This window comes from Corvus brachyrhynchos, unplaced genomic scaffold, assembly GCF_000691975.1.
Source record: "Corvus brachyrhynchos isolate BGI_N302 unplaced genomic scaffold, ASM69197v1 scaffold34, whole genome shotgun sequence".
Classification (NCBI taxonomy): Eukaryota; Metazoa; Chordata; class Aves; order Passeriformes; family Corvidae; genus Corvus; species Corvus brachyrhynchos.
In genome coordinates, this window is record NW_008238126.1 from 4,201,532 (window position 1) to 4,226,045 (window position 24,514).

Genomic DNA, 24,514 nt, shown 5'->3' on the forward strand with positions numbered 1-24,514 from the left:
AAATAGAAGTTAGAGGAAGGTGAGGAGAAAGAGGAAGAAAAAAGGAGGGAATAGCACTGTGTTCTAATGGGTTTCTGCTAGTGAGTAGCAAGGTCCCAGGAAAAAAAAACCAAAACAACAAAACACAACATTGGGGAGTTATGCAGTTGGCTGTGAGAGAAGTGAATTAAGTAGACATTTAGGTGAAAATTGGACAAATGTGTTTGTCAGATTCAGTTGGTGAATCTGATGTTTATGTAATTTATTTCATTTTAAAGAGAGACAATTCAAGAAAATATAATTAATACTTGTAATTTAAGTATCAAGGGATAATATACTAATGGTGGAATTAGTAGTTCTACCATCTCTTTCCAGGAGTACATATTTTCTTAAACTTTTACATGTTCTTTTTTTTATGCTTAGCCCCTGCTCCGTATTTACAAATCCTTCTGCTTGTTAAAATATTCACCAACTAATATTTAGATTTATCCTGGTTAATTTTGTGTTGCTTCATAGTCCTATCTAAACACATTTTTAGGGTTGTTTGCATTTTCTTCATTAGCATAATGCGTGATAAATATGGAATAAAACTGGTTGTTGTTCTAATGCATTCCTAACTCCTATTTACATTGTACTGACAGCACTGATTAATCTCCAGCTTTCTTTCACATGCTCTGTTGATGTACTATTAGCTGTTAAATATGTATATGTATGCTATATATACAAAAGCTCTTTTACATCTTTAGTCTCATGCTTTATCAGAGTTTCTAAGAATAGTCAGACATGGCACATTATTTTTGTCATTATTTTGGCCAGGTTATTGTATGGATATATTTCCCCATTAAATAAAAACAAGCAAGGGAGTGGAGTTCATAGAAAAACATGAAACTATAGCCTGTATTAAAATAGCATAGCTAAAAAATAGTTAGCATTAAGTACAATGGAAAAAGGAAGGGAGGAACAAAGCACTTAGGACCTGATTTTTCATTGAAGTCCCGTTATGTGCAATTTCAGGTAAATGTCTCATTATAAAGGTTTTACTGAATTCCTCAAGTTTTGTTGTAGTCAGTAGGATGCTTTGCTTCTATTCCTCTGGCTTGCTCAGAACCTTGCTTTCTGAAGGCAATAAACTTCTCTGCAGTTTTAGACTATATTTCTTCAGGTTTGTCGTGTTCTCTTTTGTTCTTGTGCTAACATTGTCCTTGAGCTTGATGCTTTTTGTTCTGATTGCTTTCACCCCATGATATATTTATGAGGAACACTCATATAGCTTTCTAAGCCTTTCTTTGACTAGACTCTCAGCAGGGTTTTGTTCTTCTCTACACTGTCTACTTAAGACTAACAACTTTTTTCTCTTCTGCTTGTGGTTTATCATTCTTGGACATGTCTGATCAGATGACGGAATTCCAAATCAAATCTTGTTAATGCTTTGCAGAATAAAATCAATATTATTTTTCTTGAAGATGAATTTGGTTTATCTTTCAAAATTGATATTTGGATGAAAAAATAACATTTCAAGGCTGTGATCTCTCTGTTCCTTGAATGCTCAGATGTATGAAGTATTTTCAGGATGTGCTGTTTTACATAAAACTATACATATTTGACATACTTGCAGCTATTCTGCAAAGTTTGACAAATGCAATTTTGCAATTTTTGGTGAATGTGACAGGCTTTGGTTCTGATCTTGTGTGATTTGTCTGCATTTGCTGAACAACAGCTGGAAATGCTGAACTCCTCCGCAAAAGGAGCTGTGCTTTATTTAGACTGGGATTCCGATTTAACCTGAAGGGTGGTTACATTCATCATGAAAATTTTTATCAGTTCTGGAAACTCTTAAAAAGATAAAATTACCATTTCTTAACCTCTAATCCTTGAGTCCAGGCAGACTCAACAAGTCTGTGCCGTAGCACTCATTCACAAACTACTACAATGCTTCTTTAGGTCCTAAGTGTATTTAAAGCATTAAAAACATAAATTTGTCAGAGTTATTTAATAAAGCCAACATGAAAATATTGTGATTGTTTCTAAATTGCTCCTATACTGCTATTGTCATAAAACATTCCTGGAATTAACTGTCTGAGTACTGAAATTTTGCTATCCGTTTGTTTCTGTGAGAGAAGACCATGAAGAAAATTAATACTTCTGAATTGAGAAAAATGTGAGAGGAACTTTAAATAGTGAAGTCAGAAACATGTCTGATAAATAAGTTGGTACTGTAATACTGATTTCAGGTATCCCATGTAGGCCCTTCTTTCGCAATTTGCTTTTCTGATACAGTGCTAAGAAGGATTCCCTTTTTCAGGGCACACAGTAAAGAATTACATTGTTGCTATTATGCTGACCATTAGATTGTAATTGTTGTAATGTTTTAATACTTATGGTTTTTCTATTTCCTTATATTTAATAAGTTTAATGTATTGTGTTGCACATTTGAAATTTTCTATATTTATTTTAATATTGTTTGATACACACGTAAAATACCATTTGGCATCCCAGTCACACCTGGCTGCTGTTGTTGCATATTTACAGCTATTCCATCTTGCAGGGAATTTTGAAGTAAATGTAGCAGATATGATGTCCTCAAATCCTGTCTGATTCCACCAAGCTGTAGCATTTTAACTTCTCTTTGGGCTCTCACATGCTGCTCCACACTCATCAGTGTCACACACACTTCTGTTTAATCAGTTAGGCTGAGGCTTACATCGGCTAGAAAAGACAAGACACCTTCTTTCTGCTGCCTGTTTAAATAGGAGTCACTAAAATGTTGATCTCTAAATCTTTACAGTATGTATTACCAGACATCCTGCTTTGCCCTTGATTTATTTCTCTGCTTCTCCAACTCTAGCCATGTATAAAACTTTAGAAATGTGAATGGAAGCTTACATTTTTGCAAAACGTGAGCAGATGGTTCCAGCTGAAAAGGTACTAAATGCCTCAGAGTATGGGCTTAAGAAGTTCTGGCTGTTGAGCATGAGCAGTTTTCTTCCTCAGATAATCAAATTTAAGGGTTTTTTTGTTAAATTACATTACAGGTAGATTTAAATAACTTCCTGGAAAATGGAAGGTGCATAGGTAGTAACCTTCCAGTCAAAGCTTGCATTTTTAAAAAGTATTGGCATGACACATTGTAGACTGCTTTTCCTCATAATCAACCTCAGGAAAAAGATCAGCACATTAATCTATCTTCTGCATTCTTGGTGAAATAATCCCTCAAATGTTAAAAATCTGTCTCCTACAACATTTATAAGATTTCTTCTAATCTTTTTCTTTAGCATTTCAATGCAGGAATAATCATAGCGTATATAAATTCTTACCACATGAGTTTCAAATTTTTCAAGATGTATATGTATTTTTTTAAAAATATACTTTTAAAGTGGAAATTTAGATGCTTTTTACATCTGCTACAGTTAAAATTCTTAAAGACGTCGTTTGTCATTTTTGATACTGTTCATGTGTCATACATATAGAAGCCTGTATTATCCAGGTAATTGGTCTTCATTTAGATGTAGGAGCAACACACGCAGTGAGAAAATTCAACATGTGTAGCCATAAGACTCATCAAGAAACATCTTTGAATTTAAAGCTGGCACATCAAATCAATTTGTACATTTCAATTCCTGTCAGTGGGGGTTTTTTTTGTTAAATATTCTATATGTAACCAAACCTTAATAGCTACACATTTTCCCAGTCTCTCATAATGCTAATGAAAGTTCTCTGATTTTTTTTTTTTTTAGCTGCAGTTAATCAAACTCACATACCCTATGGATGTATGGTCTATTGAATACAAAAAGTATTTTTGTATCTGCAAACAATACTCTGGCCTAAATTAGTGGAAAACAGGAGTTATCATTGAATGTACTATTATATGCCATAAATTTTGTAATTTTTTAAGATATTGAGAATTAATTTTACACCTGATCTTGACCTAAATTTAGGAATTTTATTGCACAGAACTTTATCTATGTTCCTTAAACCTTCTGCTACATTTTTTAAATGCATCAAAACAAAGCCAATAACAGCTTAGTTTTGATTTACAATGAAATTAGTCCATCTTGGATACCTTCTTGTTTAGGTTTCAATCTTTTTTCCATTTTGCTGTTCTCAGGTTTCGTAGAAAATCAGTTGTCATTAAGGTTCTAGAGGGGAAAAGTACAAGCTACCTGTAGTAACACTCAGCATTCTGTTGTGTTGGTTCAGGAAGGAGTTAACCTCAGGTGATCATGAGCTTGCCTTGATGTCAGAAATAGCACATTACAGATGGGAATAAAAGGAAAGTATATACACCATAGCAGCAGAATCCCTGTACTTCCCAGTACTTTTTCAGAAGAATGCTGTGTTTCTCAATGTTTTTTGATTGCACTTGAAGAAATATTATCTTCTCTTTCCAAGTATGGAATCACCCATCCACTATGCACACAGCTCTCTCAATTGTCTGTTTGGAATTGGCTGTTTAGGTTTCAATTGCCCTTTTCCACTTATATAGTTTTATCTTTATGAAAGATTTTACAATGAAATAAAAGTAATGAATTTATCTCCATATGAAGCTATAAAATCTTTAGTTACTGAATTTCAGTCTCTAATTTTCTTTTTTTTCTTCATAGTTACCTGTGCAATTTTTCTAGACTAAATATTCATAAAAGTAAAGTGGAAAATGTACAGTATTTTGAAATATTTTCCCATTTGCTTTCTCAAATATTAGCCTGCTTGAAAATATCTCAAATACTCTTAGGAAAATTACTGTTTTGGTGACTGCTAATATTACCATTTTTGAACACTATTCCTGATTCAGACACCATATTCCTGATATCAGACACCATACCTCCCTTGATCTGTCTTCATTTTCAGGACTCTTCAGTAGGATGTAGGTGACAGGGTGTATTTGAGTTTTCTTTGCTGTGGCACTTCCGCCCCCACCCCACCACTCACTGCATTTCCAGGTTTTGAAAAATCAAACTGCAACATTCAGTAGTGTACAACAGTTTTGTGAGTATATTAACTGTTGACTATTATTTTTTATTTCAGCAAATTGTTGAGAGCCATGCTCACTCCTACTCAATGACAAAAATACTAGTATACAATATTATACAATAAAAATGTTAACATCATACCCCAAATTTTTAAAACCAGTGTTTTATTCCTTTGCCATTTTGACTTCACTTCTTTCTATCTCTGTCTTTGCTGCTAAGAAGACAGTTATTTTAGATATAGCCTAAGGTGCAAAGGTTGTGGTGTTACTGAATCAATGTTTAATATTGTAAGGAGCCTGAAAAAGAATAAGCAACACCTTTACTGTTCAGCAGAGGTATTAAGTCTGATTTTGCAGGTTCAATAAACAGAGATAACATCAAGTTCACTTAGCCAGGATAGTGCTGGCATATTAGTCCAAAATTCCTCCACACTCATGCAGCAAATCAGAACAGACATTCAGATAGACTAAAGGTATTCTCAGCCACCAAATATTTTAATACCAGATACACCTAAATTCTGCAGCACTTTAATCCCACAAATCTGGACCTGTCTCTGTAATTCTAAAAGGCAGACTCAAATGTGTTAATCTTCTGAAAATATTTTCTTCATGCTGCTGTTGTGATCTTATTCAATACAGCCTGTAAAGGTCAGCATTTTCAATGTACTCTGTGGGTATTAACCATCAGGTTTAAAACATTTACTTTCTTAAGGAAATCTCTGTTTAAAAACTAACATTTTCCTGTGGGAGTTTCATAGTGGTTTAGGTAAATAGCTATTCATATCTACAGAAAAGAAGAAAAAAACAGTGCCACTATGTGTAAGTGATCTGTCTTACAGGCTTCCACTCTCACTTAATTGTCTGTGTGCAATTGGTGCCTTTTGCCAGCAGTTAATTTTGTAAAATGTTAATTTTATTCAGCAAAATAGTACTGTGATCACTATGCTTATTCATGTAGGCCATTGAGTTGCCTTTGAAAAATATTGACCTTTGTTTTAACTTTTTTTTTTTTAATAAAGTTTTAAAATCATCAGTTTTGATTTCCACATTTCAATATTTATAGTTCTGCAGTATTTCATACACTGATTTTTGTCTGTCTGCAAGTCCAGGGCTACTCCTTGAGATTACTGGTAAAAATTGCTTTTGTTTTGAATTTAACATGCAATCTACTGGTGGAGTAAAAAACAGGGAAGAAAATAATGACAAGTTTAAAAAAGAAGCAAAAATGGTCAATAATTGTGAGTAAACACTGCAATTACTGGCTGGCTTTTCAGAGACTGTAGAGTTTATTGTTTCAAGATCTTAGTGGCAGCAGTGAGTGTCAGTAGAGTAAACCATTACTACTTCTATTCTTCTTGCTATTATCATATCATTAGTATAAACATGGATTGTGGGAAAATGTCAATTTGATACCAAGTGGAAACTGAGGCAGAATTTTGTATACATTTAAGCAAAACACTTTATCATCTTTGCCTGATAATCTTGCTTGTTTCTTGGTATTTGAATAAAATAGGCTCATGTTTTCACACTCAGGGAATCAAATCACCAGTAAAAGCAAATCTAAGACAGGCCTCATGATTCTGTCATAGCTTAATGTTTGCAAATAGACTTGCTAAATGACCAAAAGTATGCATTTGGAGGACAAGTTACCAAGTTTAAAATTTCCCCCCTTTTTCTTCTCTTTTTTTTTTTTTTTTTTTTTTTTTTTTCCCCCTTAATTATGGGGGTCATGCTTTAAAGGTATTTTTTACCTAGGTTTCTAATGAATCCATTTGGGAATGAAATCTTACTTGTTTTTCCTGCAATTTAAGCCTAGGCAGTTTCATTTCTACTAGTACAGTCTCATGCCCTTTCATACAGTTTCAATTGCGAATTTAGATTCATCTAAATCAAAATGAGAACAAAACTGGGTTTTGTGAAAACTCTTTCACAATGTTTTGGTGAGCCTTGTCAGACAGATTACCACAGATTTTTGAACATGCTTTGAAAAGTTCACCCTTGTCCTTGAGGCTAAAAGGTAAAATAAATAAAAGTTACATGTGAGTTGTGGCTGCACTTTTATAAATGCTTCTCTGTGCCCTCATCTTAGGTACTGTGGCTGAGGCTGGTGTCACGCTAGGAGTAGACAGATGAATGTGGAAATATCTCCTGTAATGAGTTTACATTGTAAAAAGAAATCATTTATGTATTAGTTAGATTTCTGTCTTGTCTCAGCAATCTGAGAGCTTCTGCCTTCTAAACAGATGAATTTGGAAATACCAGTAGAATTGTTTCAGAACTTGTAATAAGTATTAATGTTGTATTAGTATCATTAAAAAGACTAAAAAAACCCCAAACCCCACATTGATTGAAGAAATAATAACAGCCTTCATTTATCAGAGGGAATAACTACATAATCTCTGAAAATTCAAATCAGCTTTGAGAATCTCAAATTTGTTGTGGAAGGGAAGGCAATGTTTTTTATTTAGCACAGTTTTTAAAATCTCGTTTGGGGTAGAAACAGATAATATTAAAATATTGTGATTTTTTATTACTATTGTAATAGAAGGAAACAGTATTAGGTGATGTATGGGATTTAGAAGTTAGTTTTCTATGTTTTCTGCTTTGTGATTCTGTGAAAATCCTAGCTGCTTCTGTTGAGGACAAAGGATTTCTTGTTTTTAGGGTTCGGGTCTTATCTTGCTTCTCAGCACTATGTAAGGTAAAATATGTTTCAGAATTTCTCTCTCAATCTAAAGAAACCAGATCAGCAATTTATGTACAGTAATGTAATCTTTCTTGCAATGCAGAAGACATTTAAGTTCTCCTCTTTCAAGGTTATTTTGCTACTAGTTTGATACGAAGACTAAGTGGAATCAGCACAAATACTGTCAGAACTTTTACTTGGTCAGAGCTTGGAAAAAACAAAATATTATTAAAAAGGAATAGTTATATAATATAAGTAGCTGTGTATTTGAAAATTGGAAGAAACATTTTCATAAACATTTATAACTTGTGCTTTGTGTGTGGCTTTGTATACATAATGTAATACTGTGTAGCAAAATGCTGGATTTTGTTTATGTTGCTAGATCTGTAGTTGTTGGTATTGAACTTATTTAGGTGTTTTATATCACCCTCATTTTTACACATCCCTTACAAAGGATTCTTTGCACCTGAACTGGGAATGTTAACAAGGATTTGTTCATTGACCAAAGATAGGGATGGAAGAACCAAACCACTTGTGGACTGCAAGGCTTATAAAAATTGGCTGCTGGATTACTTTTTGAAGAGTTTGACATACTTACTTACTCTTTTGGCACTGTTAGAAAATAATTCGTTTGAGAACGCTTCAGGTTAATTGTGTTCATCCTTAACAAACAATCAGGCTTGTAGTTATGTTCATCAGAAAACAAAGAATATTTGCTAATAAAAATCGAGCTGCAGTGACCTATCAGGCAAATTGCTTCCCAAATTAAACCTGTAATAACCCTTTAAAGGCATCTGCACTTAAACAGCAGTGGATTTGCGTTACATTTCATGGTTTTAATGTTCTGAGGAGAACTCAGATTCTTTCTGCTCTTTTGGTACTTGTCACCAAATAACTGCTTTTCTAGATGAACAGAATCTTACTGTACATTAAAATTCATGGTCAAAAATGAGCTCTTATGGTGTCTCCTTAAATAGGCATTTTTGGCCCATATATCAAAATAAGTGTTTTGTTTTATTTCTCTGTATTTTGTGAATTTGACTGGAGACCTTCCCTGGACAGACTAATCTCTCTAAATGGTCAGGGTTTGAATATGTTTTCAGGGGAAGCACATAAAGTCAGGGTCTTGCAAGGTAGTTTTGTTTCTTTGATTATAAAGAGTGCTTAAAGAAACCACGTGTCTTCATAAGTAACTTCATGGATCATAAAAGGTATCAAGAATAGTTGTCTGAACCATATGCTTCATGTGACACATTTCAGTGTAAGTCGCTGGTTTTTTTTGAAAAATATTAATCTGTCATCATAAAGTTTTGTACTGAAAAAGTTTCCTCTCAATAACTTGAACACTCATGTTGGAAACTTTTCCAGTACTTTTGTGTAACTGTATCATATTAAAGAACTGGAATGGTTTCCAGAACTTTCCAAAGCCTTTCAGATTCTTTATTGATAAACATGTTAATAATCTAATTTAAACATGTTAATAATCTAACCTTAAACGCTTCCCATTTTAAACTCCTTTTTGACTTGTAGTCTAATATTTTTTCATTCTTTTTGTTCCTTTCAATCCTACTATGGATAGTCTTTGTCAAGAACTGATGAAAATATTGTTAAAGAATTGCCTCTGAGTTGAATTTGAGAAAACGAATTGGTCTGGGAAAAAAAAAAACCAACAACCTGGATCATTTTCTAAAAACTAGGACTGGAAAAATGGCATAGTTTACATATCTTGACTTAGTTTTATTAAAAGTCTTCTGTATTCTCCAACAGTTTGATATTAGTTTTTAGGAGGTGTAGATTGGATTGACAGATATTTATGCCCCACAAATGAACGTAGACATATTTACAAAGAAATAGTAAACTTTCTTGCATGAAAATGCTTGAATTTCAATTTATTTACTGCCTAGCTACTAGGATTTCAAACAGCCATCAAACTCAGCAGGTGGTAAAGATAGTACATTGGACTAGGGTTCAAAAGAAGAAGATATGAAGACAAAAGCATAATATAAGAGAGACAGACTGATATTCCAGGCTTTGTAACTATGGTTGTTTAGCTATTTGTTGTGATTAAATAATTAAATCCTTTCCTATTTGCCAGTGGGTTTTGGCAGCTGCATATGTACTTTTTACTTGTCAGATAGAAAGGGTAAACAATTTTTGGCATGTATGTTATTCACTAGATACTAATTTTATTTATTTTGTAATATATTTTTGTAGATAAATGATAAGGTATTTTCCCATTTGGTTAACAGGACATTTTGAAAAGGAAAATAATGAACAAACAATAGAAAAGTCACAGCTGGTACTGATGTCTGTTCATCCAGTGTGTGCTCTTCCCTGTAGGAAGGCATGGATATGCATGTAAACATCAATTACTAGTGGACACTAAGTATAAAAAAATGGTGTTAGAACATTAAAGACGTGAAGATGGTTACAGTAAAATGCTTATATTATGGAAGTGGGACTGTTAGAGGGATGTTGTGCCATTTTTCCAGCCAGTGCTAAGTAGAACTAAACCTTCAGCTGTCCTTCAGAAAGTACCAAGCAAAGAGATGGAGATGGGTCAGAAAACCAAACCAAAATTATTGATAGAATGTCTTTTCTTAATTTCCAAATATACGTGAAGCTTTTAATGTAAGGCGCCTTCCCTCATGTGCATTCCACATTCTAGGAAGAGAGAATGAGATGCCACCTTGTAGAATTATTGATTTTTTTTCCTGCGAACTCAAATTTTGGCTAAAATTGGATTGATCTAAGACAGTAAAAACTCATAGCTTTTGGCTTTCTGCCAGCACTCATGTTAAAACATCTATGGAATTAATGATAGATTTCTTGTACAACTGTCCTTTTATATCTTGATTCGCTAGACTGAGTGTAGGAAGTAAGCGTCAGTGGCAAATAACAAAGCCTCTATTTCAAAGAGCTGCCACGTGCCTTACATATTTACAAATCATTATTGACTTGAATTGTTCTATGTGCAAAATCTGGAATAGTCTTTGTGTTCACACAGTTTCCTGTACTGACTGCTAAAGACCATAGAGATTGTACAGGGTTTTTTTTTTTCTTTTTTCGAGGAGTTATTCTATTATGTATTTTTGGATACCACGTTCCTTTGATGTTCCACAAATTTCATGAAGAATGCAAGACTAAGTAGAATATAAAAGCTACGTAGCTTTATTACAGTTTGACTTCAATAGCTGTTTTTTATTAACCCATTCACTAGAAAAACTGGTAATTTTTTTTTCACCTACATCATTGCTGCTTTCAGTGGTTAAATGATGTGGAGACAATGCACAAGGCACGACTAGGAAAATGAGGTTGTGCTTACTTTTTTGTAATTGCAGTGTTTATACAGCACAAGCAAATAGACCTTTCCTGTGTCTACTCCTGCTTTATGGGTATCACAGTGTCAAATTGCATTTTGACTTAAGAAATATAGACAGAAAGTTCATGCTGAATGAGATAAAATTACCTTTATAAACTTTGGCTCCTTCTCATTGATATGCGAGTTTGTTCTGAAGTTTTGGAACTGATTTTAAGGTTCTAATTAGTCTCTAGAGAATTCATGTGAACAATAGATTGCTCATTAGTCTATCAACTTTCCATGAAACTAATTGGCTATTTCTCTGTCTAATGTGGAAACTGAAATGACATGTTAATTTGCCTTCCAGATGTTGCAACTGCCTGTCCAGATAAAAAGTCCATCTTAATGTATGTGACTTCGCTCTTTCAAGTCCTGCCCCAGCAAGTCACCATGGAAGCCATCAGGGAGGTGGAGATGTTGCCACGACACTCAAGGGTCACTAGAGAAGAGCACATAGAGGTACATGAACAGCATTTTTCACAAGAAGTGAGTTTCACTTTTCTGCTTTCATCTTGCTGCTCTAAAGTGGTTGTTTCCCTGCCTACCCCATGAGTTTGATGTCAAATGGCCAGTGGAAGCAAAAAAACCCATGGGCATAATGGACAAAGTCTCTTCACCCCAGGCAAGTCAGTTGTACTTGTCTGCATGTACTTTCATTCTGGTTTTTATCTCACACCAGACTGTTTTAAAAATTACTATTCAGCAAATAAGTGTTTTCAACTTCTCTTGTACAGCGTTGTGCATTTGGATTGTGGCAGGCCACCTCAAGAAAAAACAAAGAAATTTGGGGAGGCTTTGCATTTACAAGCATCTTTACCTTTTTAGAGAATAGCTGTTGACATTTCTCCATAGTCATGACACTTTTTGAATTTTTTAGCATTTTATTTACACTGACTTTCATTTTAAAATAATCTCTTCTCAGTTTACAGTTGTCCTCTCACAAAAGTTAACTAATACTTGGAATTAATTTATGGTTGCAATGTCAGTTTTGTTTTTTACTGATATCACCAGACATCCTCTGCTGAAGTGTTTAGTACATTTTAGACCTAGTGTACTTGCCTGAATTTAATCTGTATGTTTGGTTTGGGATGCTCACTCTCTTTTAGAGTACTGAGCAGATATTGGCTCTGTTTATTCGAGATGTGACACAAGATCCCTTGCTTTTTGAGCCTCTGCTTGTAAATTATAAAGAAGCTTCACTTTGCATTGGTATTCTGCTGGTGTTGAGTCCTGACAGTTTGTTGCTTTTTGTAAGGGTGTCAGATTAAATGAGAGGTTTCCTTAATACCATTCTGTTCTGCCTGCTGAATACCAACACTGTCCTTGAAAAATGTAACTGGGGATGACCTTCCTGCTTCTTTTTCTTCAGTTACTCTTAAAACCAATACCTTACTTCTACAATCCATGCTCCTACCCATATGTCCATTCTAATTTATTCGTAGATCACAGTCAGTGTACCCCAGGGACCTTCGCCTTCTCCTAAACCACGGTTCAAAAGTTACGCATATGCACAAGCTGTGTATGTCACATCCCCTGACCAAAAAAGGAGGCAGGTTCCTCCACAGGTCTGTCAATATTGTAATTTTTTCAAGAGAGTTGTTTTTTTAAGCTTGTGCTTGGAGTGAAAGAGCTTGTGCATTTTGCTTCTACCTGATCTTAATGGCCTGCTTTTTCCATTATTTTTTTCTGTCGAGTGTTTACTGTTTCCTGTGTATTTTTGCATGGCTGACAATAGCTGTTGTGTTGATTGTAGGGGATGATTAACATTCAAACACCACTGTTTTAGAATCATAGATTTCTTTCTCTGTTCAGTCATTTTTGAAAATAGTACATACATTGCCTTTAAAAAGTATTAGAAGAACAAATCTAACATAAGCCATATTTGGCATCTATTATATTATTATTATTATTATTATTGGCCTCAGGTTTAGTTATAGAAAAAAAGAGCCATTGGCTTTCTCTTTCTTTTTCTACCTCTTCCTATTAAAGAAAATAGTAAGTGATGGCATTTCTTAGAAGGTTACTGTAGTTGGAAAAAAAGTTGAAACAAACATTAAATTTAACCCTGGATTGTTAGATTACAGCAGTTGGTCATTTTTATCACAAATGGCATCTTGCTGGCACTGAGGTTAGGGGGTTATATTTGATTTTTACGTATTTATTTTATTTTATTTTATTTTTTCACTTTTAAATAGCTGTGGTGGTTTAATAAAACTTGTTTCAAGTAATCTTTATAATGAGAATTTCAGTAGTTGAATTTTTATAACTTCTGACAAGTACGAGACCCAAAGGTCATATTGTGTACTGCAATGTGCTTTACTTTTATTACTTTGGGGAAAAAAGATCTGTGTATATGTGGCGCTACAGTCTGAGTTTGCCTCTGGGTACTTAATTCTGTCTAACATCTAAAAATCTATTGCAAAATTATACTTTTATTCAACACCGTGTTTTCAAATCTACTCTTCAAGTGACAGGTATTTTATTGAATAATGACTTCTCTTAAACACTCCAGGACAGAAACCCTGTGCCTATAAGCATGAACCCTGCTCCATTATTTAACATCAAATGTGTTGCAGTGGTGATTCACACAGCTTTTAAACAAGGTGTTTAAAACTATTGTAATTGTTTTGTTCTCCTTAGACACTATACAGATATTTTAGAGTAATGGGAAGTTATTATATAGGATAGATTTTATTTTCTTCAGGCACTTTTTTGTGATCAGTTGCAGGTTTTTTCAGCACCTCCACCATCAAGAGTAATGTATAAGTTGAAATAAATGAATTCATTTCTACAAAGCATGGTTGCTAAAATTTGCTAAAAAAATGTAATTCCATTATTCAATCCTCATCTTGCATTCCAGTTTGCAGATCTCATCTTCCTGAATTTGGAAGATTTGTCTACTACAGTTGCATGCAATAACTAATAAAATAATATTATAATTCTACCAATTTGGCAGAATGTGAATACCTGACCAGAATCTGGACAAAATTGTGCTACAGCCACAACAGATATTAACAAATGGAAAGCATTCACTTAAGGATCCTTTGGGAAAACCACCAGACAATCTCATTATAATCAAGATAAACTTGAATTGCAAATAATAGCAATTAATATGCCAATTCAATAAATTCAGTTCTTAGCCAGTGATTATTTTTTGCCTCCAGCCATGTATTTCTTGAAGAGCTGTCATCTACCTATTAAAACAAGTTTATAATTCATATAAAATAGAGGTGGTAATTTTTTCTTCAGATACCTGGAGGAGTTATAACTTAGTAATCCCATCTATTTTAACTAAATGAAATAAATATTATTTCTTTTTCATTTCTTAGTAGCCTTTCAATTTTCTTCCAGCTGTATTATGATTTTTGGGTACCATTAAAAATACTGCAACTGCCTTAAGATTTTCAGTAAAATCTACTTCTCTAGGGGACTGCAAGAAAGAAATCAAGAGCAATTCAAGTATTTTTTTTTTCTCTTCGATTTTGTAAATTTTAGAAAACTGACTCTCATTTCCGTCTAATTATCAAAGAAAAGTTTCATTAGATTTAGTTGATTTTGGTCTGCCAGTTTCCATGGTGCTGTCATGGAGAAGCAATTTTCACACAATATGTTGGTCTTCTGTTGAAATCATGGAATCATTCTTTCTCAATCTTTGCAAACTTTCATCTTCTAGGACTTGAATATTATAACTTCTGAAAAAAAGAATAATAATTAAGTCCTCTTTCCAAAGATTTTGATCATGATCCTGCAAATTTGACCAAATATGGCTTTGGATACGTCATATACTTGCTTCATACATCAGTTGTCACAAATTGTAAGAGATATGAACTCTGATTCTCGAGCTCCATACTGGCAAGAAGGAATAACATTGCCTTTCACACCATCATTTGTCAAAGTTCTTTCTCTTCTATCTTCTGCCCTTGTCTATTCTTTTATGTCACATTTCACTTCAGTTTCCCTATCTTCACTCTTCCTAGTAGCTTCACGACGTGTGCTTTCAAATTCATCCTTCCATTCTGAATTCTTACTCTGTCACTCAGGAGGGTACTTGCAAGACCTAGTATTTCAGTTGTGCAAAGTGTGGCCAGACAAGTTTTGCTTTTTTTAACTGTGACCTTTCTCAAATTAAAAGATAGCCATTGCTCTGCAAACCTGTTCACTCAGTGCCTTCTTGTTTGGTCAGTGCTTCACCACTTCTGGTTGAATCAGTGAAGCATTTTCAAATGCCAGAGGTGAATGAATAGCAGTTTTTCTGCTAAAATTCAAGAAAAGTTTTCTTCCTTTATCTTGTTTAGTGAGAAAGTGCTCATAAACTCATTAAGATCTTGGGACAGGAATTCACTTCTCAAACCTGAACCCTTGAATTTCCTGAATGAACACTAAGAAAGGTCCAACAGAAAATATTTATGTTGACAGTTTTCAGATGGCAGTTACTGCTTGGCAATTACCAAAGGCTTGCCTGAATTTGTAGATCTGTATTTTGTCTTGATGTATTCTTTGTAATAACACTTCACTTACAAATAGCCAGCTTCACTTACAAATAAAATAGTCCTCAAGTTAATTTTCTGAGACATTTCAAAATTCTCATTTAAAACTACCCATTGTCTTCTGTTCATATTTATGAAAGCACTGGGGGTTGTGTTATTGATTTATCTCATTAAACACCTGACCAAGAAGGGTGCTGTGTTTCCTTCCCATTTTGGTTTATCAGAGCAGTTCCTAGTATTGATCCCAGGCAAAACTCCTATCTCACTGTTTTCATTTTTATTTGCTACCTACTACCTCCACAGAACATAAAATATAGAACCTTAAATGGGTTTGAGGTAAAAAAAAGAAATTGTGAAACACTGAAGTACCTGGAAAAGAAACTTTTATGATACAGAATCATAGATCATTTCATTTGGAGAAAACACCTAAATACGAATCCAACTTACCCTAACACTGACAAATGTCATGTCTCTAAGCCCCTCATGTACAGGTCTTTTAAATTCCTTCAAGGATGGTGACTACCACTTCCCTAGACGGACTCTTCTGGTGCTTGATAACCCTTAGAGTGACAAATTTTTCCCAATATCCAATCTGAACTTCTTCTGGCACAACTTGAAGCCATTTCCTCCTCTTCTATTACTTGTTACGTGGTAGAAGAGACCAAACCCCACCTCACTACAAAGTCTTTTCAAGTAGTTCTAGAGAGCAATAAGGTCCCCAAGGTCTCCCCTGAGCCGCCTTTTCTCCAGGATGAACACTCCCAGCTCCCTCAGCTGCTCCTCATCACACTTGTGCTCCAGACCTTTCTCCAGCTTCATTGCCCTTCTCTGGCCTCGCTCCAGCCCCTCGATGTCTTTCTTGTAGTGAGGGGCCCAAAATCAAACACAGGATTTGAGGTGTGGCCTCACCAGTGCTGAGTACAGAGGTACAATCCCTGCCCCTGGCCATGGTATTGCTGATCCAGGCCAGGTGCCATTGGCCTTGGACCCCTGGGCACACCTGGCTCATGTTCAGCTGCTGTTGACCAGCACCCCGAGGTCCTTTTCTTCTGGGCAGCTTTCCAGCCCCCCTGTCCCAAGCCCGAAGATTTTCCTGGGGTTGCTGTGATCCAGGTGCAGAACTCTGCACTTTGCCTTGTTGAACCTCGTGCAATTGGCCCATCAATCCAGCCTGTCCAGATCCCTCTGCAGGGCCTTCCACCCTCCAACAGATCAATGCTCTAACCCAACTTGCTGCCACCTGCAAACTGAGTGAGGGTGACCTCTATTCCTGTTGGAAAAACAGTGCTGAAAATATAAGCACTGAAAAAATGGGGATGAACAAAATCTATGTATATTTTCAGCCTCGTACTTCTGTAAATAAGCTTTTGACAGGTCCTGTCTGAAAGGTGAGTCTGTTAGTTTGGCTGCCTTAAATTATTTGTTATTTGAAATCAAACCCATTGATCTCTAAGCTTGTAGATTTTTTTTCTTTTGGCAGGAGATATATTTTCTTCATTCCATGTTATATGAAACACAGTTTGTGTGCAGAATTACTCTTTAACATTTAAACTGACAAGCTTCAGTATATTTGAATTGAAATAATTTGAGATGAAGCAGTGGTAAATGGGGACAGTATTCAGTGGCACACAATGATTTGATTTGGGTCCTAAGCATTAGAGGCTTCACCTCAGCCTTCAACCTTGTCATTATTAGTTTGTGAGAAATTCCTAACCATCCAGTCATTACTCTTGTTTTACAGAAGTTTTGTAATGCAGCTTTGCTTGTGTCTTCTGGGTGTTTTTATTTAGATTTTACAGAGTTTCTGTGTGGGACTTTGTCAGTCAGTTCATAACTAAAATAATTAACTTGAAAAGTCACTAAAAGCTCCCTATAAAATTAAGTTGAATTTATTCACCCAGCACAGAATCCTTCTGACAGTCTTGCCCTTGAGAATGGTGGTTTTCTAGACCCTGAATTTGCCACACTCTTGGTCTTCTGCCAGCAATTTAACTTCTTTAAACCTGCTGTGAGACCTCCTTTCTGGGACCCTTCAGGGTTCGTCTGTGCCACAGAATTTAGTGGTACAGCATCGCAGGATTGTTTCATTGCTTTCCTTTGAACTAAACCAGGTCTTTCTTTTACCTAGAAGCTGTGATCTAAATACTGTCCTGTTTACCTTATGGTAAAGTCCTCTTTTGGAGAGGCATCAGAAGACAGTTAAGTACAACCAAATAGAAGTTTAGTTCCAACTTTTTCGTAATATTTCTAATGTAAGATACTTAACACAGAAAATATCTCATTGTGTCAGCATTGGGGGGAATTTATGGCAGAATTTAAAGTAGAATTTGGAAAACTTCAGAAATACTGAATTATCTGCACATTTAATCATCAGATCATGATGGATATAATTTGGGCAACAAGTATAATGATAGTCCCACGTGTTAGCTTAGGTGTTCTCATTTAAATAGAATCTTGCTCTGTTTGGAAAGCTAGGATCTGTTTCTTTAGAGCTAAGTGAAATCCCTAGGATTCAGACTAAGTATAATATAATAGCAAAATCTGCCACCAGAGGTCAGAACCAGGAAATGCAGAGATGGAAAAAATCAAGCTAAGTGCAAGTCTTCTGGAATTCTTAGGGAGCTCTCCTGAATGCCATGTCTTCAAGGAACAGTTTGAAAAATGATGAAGCAAACATTTTCAAGTGTGTTTATATATTTTACATTTTCAATAACAGTCTGGAAAATTGATGGCTTCTTGTCTGAGCCTGGAGGTCTGTCAAGATGGCAGTTGTTTCCTGTCACTGCTTTGTGTGTAGACCCCAGCAGCAATTCTAACTCGTTTTTTGTGGGGTTTTTTTCTTTTTTTTTTTGTTTGAATGTTTACTTTAGATTCTTTTTCAAGAGTTTTTGTTGTCAGAAATATTAGTACTCACATGGGTAAGCAATAACTTGTAGCGGATCTAGTTTTCAATATATCAGAGTTTTCAGTCTACTTTATTTCACATGCTCACTCATTTGATTTCCCCCACAGCTGAGCTCATGAGGTCTCAACTTCTCTGCCAGGACAGAGAGGCTGCTGCTGCCATCAGCTTGAGCTCTGCCACTGCTTTACATTTACAGATATTGGACATCACTGACCAAAATTCTTAGGCATCACCTGCTACTTGTCTCCACATATCTCTCTGTTGAACAGGACACAAGCAAGTGCTATGAGGCAGCATCAGGGGAAGTTCAGAGTGGACATGAGGAAAGGGCTCTTCAATGAGAGGATTGCCAGTGAGTGGAACCTGCTTCCCAGTGAAGTGGTCATGGCACCAAGCCTGTAAGAGTTCAAGAAGAGTCTGTATGTTGGTCTTAGTCATATGATTTAGTTTTAGGTTGTCCTGTGAGGAGCAGGGAGATGGAATCAATCCATCCCAATTTGACATATTCTTTAATTCTCTGATCTACAGGATTTTTTCTTACTTCCAGGATCTTCTAGTCAGCACCTTTTCCACCTTATTTCCAAATCCCATTCTCTTCCCCGACATGAAATCTTTTTAGGATGCTTCTTTTCATCAGCAGGTGGTTTTTGCATAATCATGAGACGGCATTTTTCCCAGTGTAAACAGTCTATGGGCAGAAGCACAATTCATGATCAGCCTCACCAGGAGTGCTTCTGTCTTCTGCCTCTTCAATAATGGCAGGATTTAGAGCATGCTAAATCATGTCTAGACCATTTTTTAGCAAAACTTACAACCAGTCCCAGCTGCTTGTAGGTGGCAGGTAGCAGGAATCAGCCCAGGAGCTCAGAAATGCAATTTCAGGCTTTCAGCTTCCTCTGCTCCACAGACCTATGCAGTTATCTAATCCCTGTACAAGTTCCTGTTCACATTCACTAATGAAGGTGGGGATTTTTTCCACCTCTAATGGGTAATGACAATTCGTGAGTTTGTCATAAAAAGCAATTACTTACTGACTTTCCCATCCCTTTTTAACTTTCATTCTTAATTGACCTTAAAAAACATGAGAGAAACCTTTATTTTTATGTAAGACCTTTTCAACCCTAATTTTTTACTCAAAAATAGCTGTAAAACTTGTTTAAACAAAGGGACACTGGAAATGTAATGTGGAATTTCCCATGTGAACTATTAGTGTGTTCCTTGCTGAGTGATAAGAAAGGGTAATATGTTATTCAGAAAGTAAAAATTCCTAGATAAAATATAACTTTATCTGCTGTATATTCAGATTGAATCCAGTAACTCTGAATAAATTGATAATGTCATAACCATGAGTGTACCTGTAAGTGGCTGGAAATATTTAAGAACAAAACCATTTTCTAATAGGTGAACTTGATTTGCATTACTTTTAAAGTGTAAGGTTTCTGTAACTTTTTTTTTCCTATTAGAAACATGGAAATGTTATACCAGTCATTCCCTGATTACATTATTGGTGTATGTATTTTTGAACAGACAACTGTACATACCTTCAATAACACACTTTCACCTTGACTATTTTTTTCTTACAGGTTATTTTAGATGCTTTTAACTAGCTTCAGTGCTATTTTAAGTTCCATCGGTATTTTTTTGAAAAGCACTCTTACCAAGAGTTTCTTTTTTTCAAAGTTGAACAGTAATATAGCTGCTTCCTTTTTCAAAAAGTCTATTATAAAAGTTCTAAACTGTACTTGAAATCTGGTCTTGCCAAAATTAAAACCTTGTTAATATGAGTGAGAGGATTCACTTAAAAAAAAATCACTGAATTTTGCCATTTCGAGTATTTTTGCCTCTCTTGAAAGAAACTTGTTTTCTTGGTTGTTAAATAGCCTACTGTTCAAGGCCTACAAAAAATATGAAATAAAATATAAAGGATATATAATATTTTAAAATGTTCTTTTAAGTAATTTTGTGCCACTGAGTCTCTTGAACATAAAGTATGTGTATGGTATGTTAAAGATGGATGTAGATACAGCAAAGAATGACACATATTCCTTCAACGTGAACTTTTTTTTTTTTTTTTAAATATCCATAATATGTTACCGAGTAAATTTTAATCCCCCTTCTGGCCTGTAGAATTTAGGCAACAGTGCAGAATTGCTTGTATCAGCAGTGGATTTGATGCAAAGGAAGGGCTAGATAAAATGTAGCACACAATGTTAATGAAAATCCTTACTGGTAAATAGACTGGTGTTCATTTTTTTCTTAATCTGAGAACAGAAATTGAAGTAATTTGAGGATTTGTACCATTTGAAGTCATTATGCATCCCCATTTCAAACACTTCAGAAAGGCCTTTCACTTTATGCACACAAAAAAAGTGAATTTAGTCTGAGATTGAGAAAGCAAGCAATTCACTCTTAGCACTCTTTCATTACACCTATTAAAACCTCTGAAATGCAAATAAAAATTTGATATAGAACTCACGTCTTTTGAAAAACTTCTCAAATCAACAGGACAGTTTAGCATGCAAAAGCAATTTAAAGTATTTGTCTAGAGATAATATTATAGCATCATTCTGAACAGTGTTATTGTTAGAATTTTCCTCATCTCTGTATAACAGGTGAATTTCTCAATAGTATGATGAAATTTTGCTTTGTAATTTTAGATAGTATTACTTTATTTTAAATCTTAGTTTATTAAGAATTTTTATTACTAAATAATTTATCTGGATTTGACATTAATAAATTAAAAAGACAGCAAAGATGAGATTGTCTGCTTCATATGCTAATCTAATAATATTTTTTTGTGTCCAGATGAGAATTATTACTAATGCCAGAAAAAAAAAAAAGCAAAACCCTAAAGAAATCCTGCATGTTGATGTCACAGCAACAGCTTTTTTTCTTCATGTGCTCAGGAATAGGAGAGAAAGTTTAGTTTAGAGCCTCAGCTTTCTCAGTGGTTTTGCTGGGCCTCATCAACGAGGGAAGCTTCCTTGGCCCCTGTAGTTTCATCTTATCTTTCTTTGTCTTTACGTGCAGTGTGACAGGATACATTCCCTTTAACATATAATAGCTTCCAGAGGATTACCTGAAGTGTTGGTTAAACATACATGAAAATGATGAAAACTTTAAGGATTGCATTTTCCAATTAAAACTCCTTGAGTTTTAATTACACTACTTTTATATAATTTGTCTTGATTTCCTGTCCTGCCTTACACTATCACATGGTTGAGTTCTATTCAGCTAAAATAAAACAGAAGAGGGTTTTTAATTAATATAGCTTCGAATAATGTGTGCAGGGTATGCATTGTGCCCCTAAAATGCCTGTGCCCAAGTGTAGCTGTAACTTTTAGGAAATAGCTTCATGTTTTACTCTAGTAGAAAGTGTTAAGACTTCTGTGGAGAAAACCTTTGTGCCCCCAGGTGCATATAGTACTCTATATGGTAAAATCTAAAATATTTTTGGTGTATGACAAATGGTTCTATTGATTTTGAGAAGTGAATGAACAGTTAATTGCCCACTCCCCTGCAGAGCCAGTGAGTCTTTCTGCTTCCTGAGTGTCCTTTTGCCCAAATCATTGTTTTGTGAGATAGTAGGTAACCTTTTTGTTGTTGTTGTTTCTATTGTTTTCAACAATGCTATTAGAGTTGTATGTTTTCAGGGTCTGTAGGAAATGTTGTGTATTGTTTGTTAGTTCACATTTGTATGGCAGGGAGGTCTGCATGTTTACCTGAAGCAGTGACCTTTGCAGAGTCCGGATTGTGTATTTCTACTGTCGTGAAAGTCCTGGTTTCTTTATTTCCCCTACTGATTTGGATGCAATAGAAGCTGTGAATTGTAATGCTTGTGTAGAAGACTCTCCTTCTAAGATACTGCAACGTGTACTTTTTAGTTTTGGTCTGCATGTACGGACTTGAGATCCAAGTATAGAAAAGAAAATATTCCTAGATTTTCCATGTTTATTTCCTACAGCAAAGACATCTCTCTCTATATACAGTAGTATTAAGGAATTTTGCTTTATAGTTTCATAAGATTTATAAGTGTTCTAAGCAATATTATTATATACAGGTATGTTAGTATTATTGCACAGTCTGCATTAATAATACAGGCTGTGGTCATCAGTGAGCTAAAGCAAAAAGGAGGAAGAAATAATACCTTTTAAAAGAAAAATATTTTTGGGGTGGAGGGTAACAAAAAAATTTTTAAATGATCAAGCTTTATTTAGAAATTCCAGTCCTGAAAGCATAATAACACATAGCAAAAATAAGAACTTCAAAAATAGAAAGATTGTATGGAGCAACATGGTTTTTGGACAGAAAGCATTTGTTTTGTTAGAATTTAGTTAACTGTAGCAAAGGAATAATAGATTTATTTTGATTGAATAAATAATTCTTAGAAATGAAAAAAGGAAATTTCAGATTCTTGATAGTGGTGTCATTAGAGCTGAAACAGTAGTTTAAATAAACTGTGGATGATGTAGTGAGGCATCAAACTTTAAAAAACAGATGTGTGTTTTAAAAGAGTACAAAATGGAATTTTCCAAAAATTATTACTTGAAAGTTTTTACTTGAAAACAGTAGCAATCTGTTGTGGAATTAGTTCTGAGGGCTGTTTGCAAGTCATTTGGAAAATATTTTGAAAGAAAAAAAAAAAAAAGTGTTTACCTCCTAAGCATGAATAAGAAAATAATAAAAATCTGGTTTGACTTAAAGCATAGCTCCCATTAATACATGTTGAATTGTTATGTGTGTTTAGAGGAAGTCGAAACCACAAGAAGTGGAGACAGGTAGAAATATGATATGCAGGTTTTTTGTTTGATGTTCATATAGGCAGTCTTCCATGTTTATATTTTCCTACCTCCTTTATTTCTGCTGTAATCTTTCCAGATTTGTTTCTTTCTTTGGTATTTGCATCCTAGCTAATATAACATTATTTTTCAGCTTCTACCAAATGTGCTTTTTATCTTCATTTGAACAAAATTACAATTGACTTATGAACTGTTGGTCCAGTATATTGTTTGTGTCAGCTTCTGAATTGCCAATTCTTGCATACTACAGTTGATACTTCTTCACTCTAGAAAGATATAAAACATTTTCCTAACTTCCTTTTGAGAGAAGGTCTTCTGTCTGTTAGTTTGAAGTGGTTTGTGCTGTATTTGGTGGAGAACACATATCAATTTCAGTTCAATATATTTTTGCAAAAATAAGGCAGGTCTAGTATTGATTTTTCTCTGTTTTTTATTCTAATACTTTGCTTCTGGAGTAATAACAAAAGAATTTTAAAAATAATTCTGTTGTCTGTCAGAAACAAACAAAAAACACAAACCAGAAAAGGGAGGAGGAGGTGAGGGACAGGGGGGGAGAGAGAGAGCAGAGATAAGGAGCTTAAAAGATTCCTTTATAAAATAAATAAAAAAAAAAAGAATCATGCATACACTGATTGTGTCAGAGAGAGCAGCAGCTTCAGATGCAAGTCAAAGACCATCAGTGAGATGAGGGGAGGATGAAATGAAAAAGGCATTGACTGACTGTTACAGGATTAATAAAGGTGGCATGTTCACTGTGTGCATCCCAAGCTGCTTTGTTGTTTGTGCTGAGGTGTTTTTCTGTTCAGCACAGCCTGTTTCATACGCTTAACAAATGACCTTCATTGTTGAGGTGTTAGACATGTAAAAAGAGAGTGACACTTTTGTTATTAATTTTGGTTTCTATATTCACTGAGAACTTTTGGTTTTTTTAGTGTAGTGTTTTAGGGCAAGTGTAATGTTCCTGTACTCAGTTCACTAGGGATAACTTGCTTTGAATTTAATAGTAGGATCAAAAAACAAAGGTTCTACAACATTGTTTCCATTCTAAAAGATACTGAGGTATGATAACAATAAATGACTACGTGGTTTGCATGGGTTTTCCCCTTGAATTGCGTTTGCAAAATGAATAAGAAAGCATAATTCCACAGTACATTATGTGTTGTATGTTACTCCAGCCCCTCAATGTCGTTATGTTCAGTATGATTACCTTTTTAAAAGTGTCCTCTAGTCCATTTATAATTGACCACTCCTTTCCAGAGTACATTCCATTTCTGTCCTATACCTTTGGTCTTAAAAATTACCTTATTTCTCGGAGCTCTTTATTTCTATTC

The 24,514-nt window shown here is 34.8% G+C and overlaps 1 protein-coding gene across 1 annotated transcript in view; it reads left to right on the forward strand.

The window, feature by feature from the left end:
* DMD (dystrophin) overlaps positions 1 to 24,514 on the forward strand; it is an 896,220-nt gene that overhangs the window by 133,585 nt on the left and 738,121 nt on the right. Inside the window, exons 7-8 of the mRNA XM_017733467.1 lie at positions 11,300 to 11,478; positions 12,435 to 12,557. Coding sequence (XP_017588956.1) covers positions 11,300 to 11,478; positions 12,435 to 12,557 — 302 coding nt within the window. The remainder of the gene's footprint in view (positions 1 to 11,299; positions 11,479 to 12,434; positions 12,558 to 24,514) is intronic.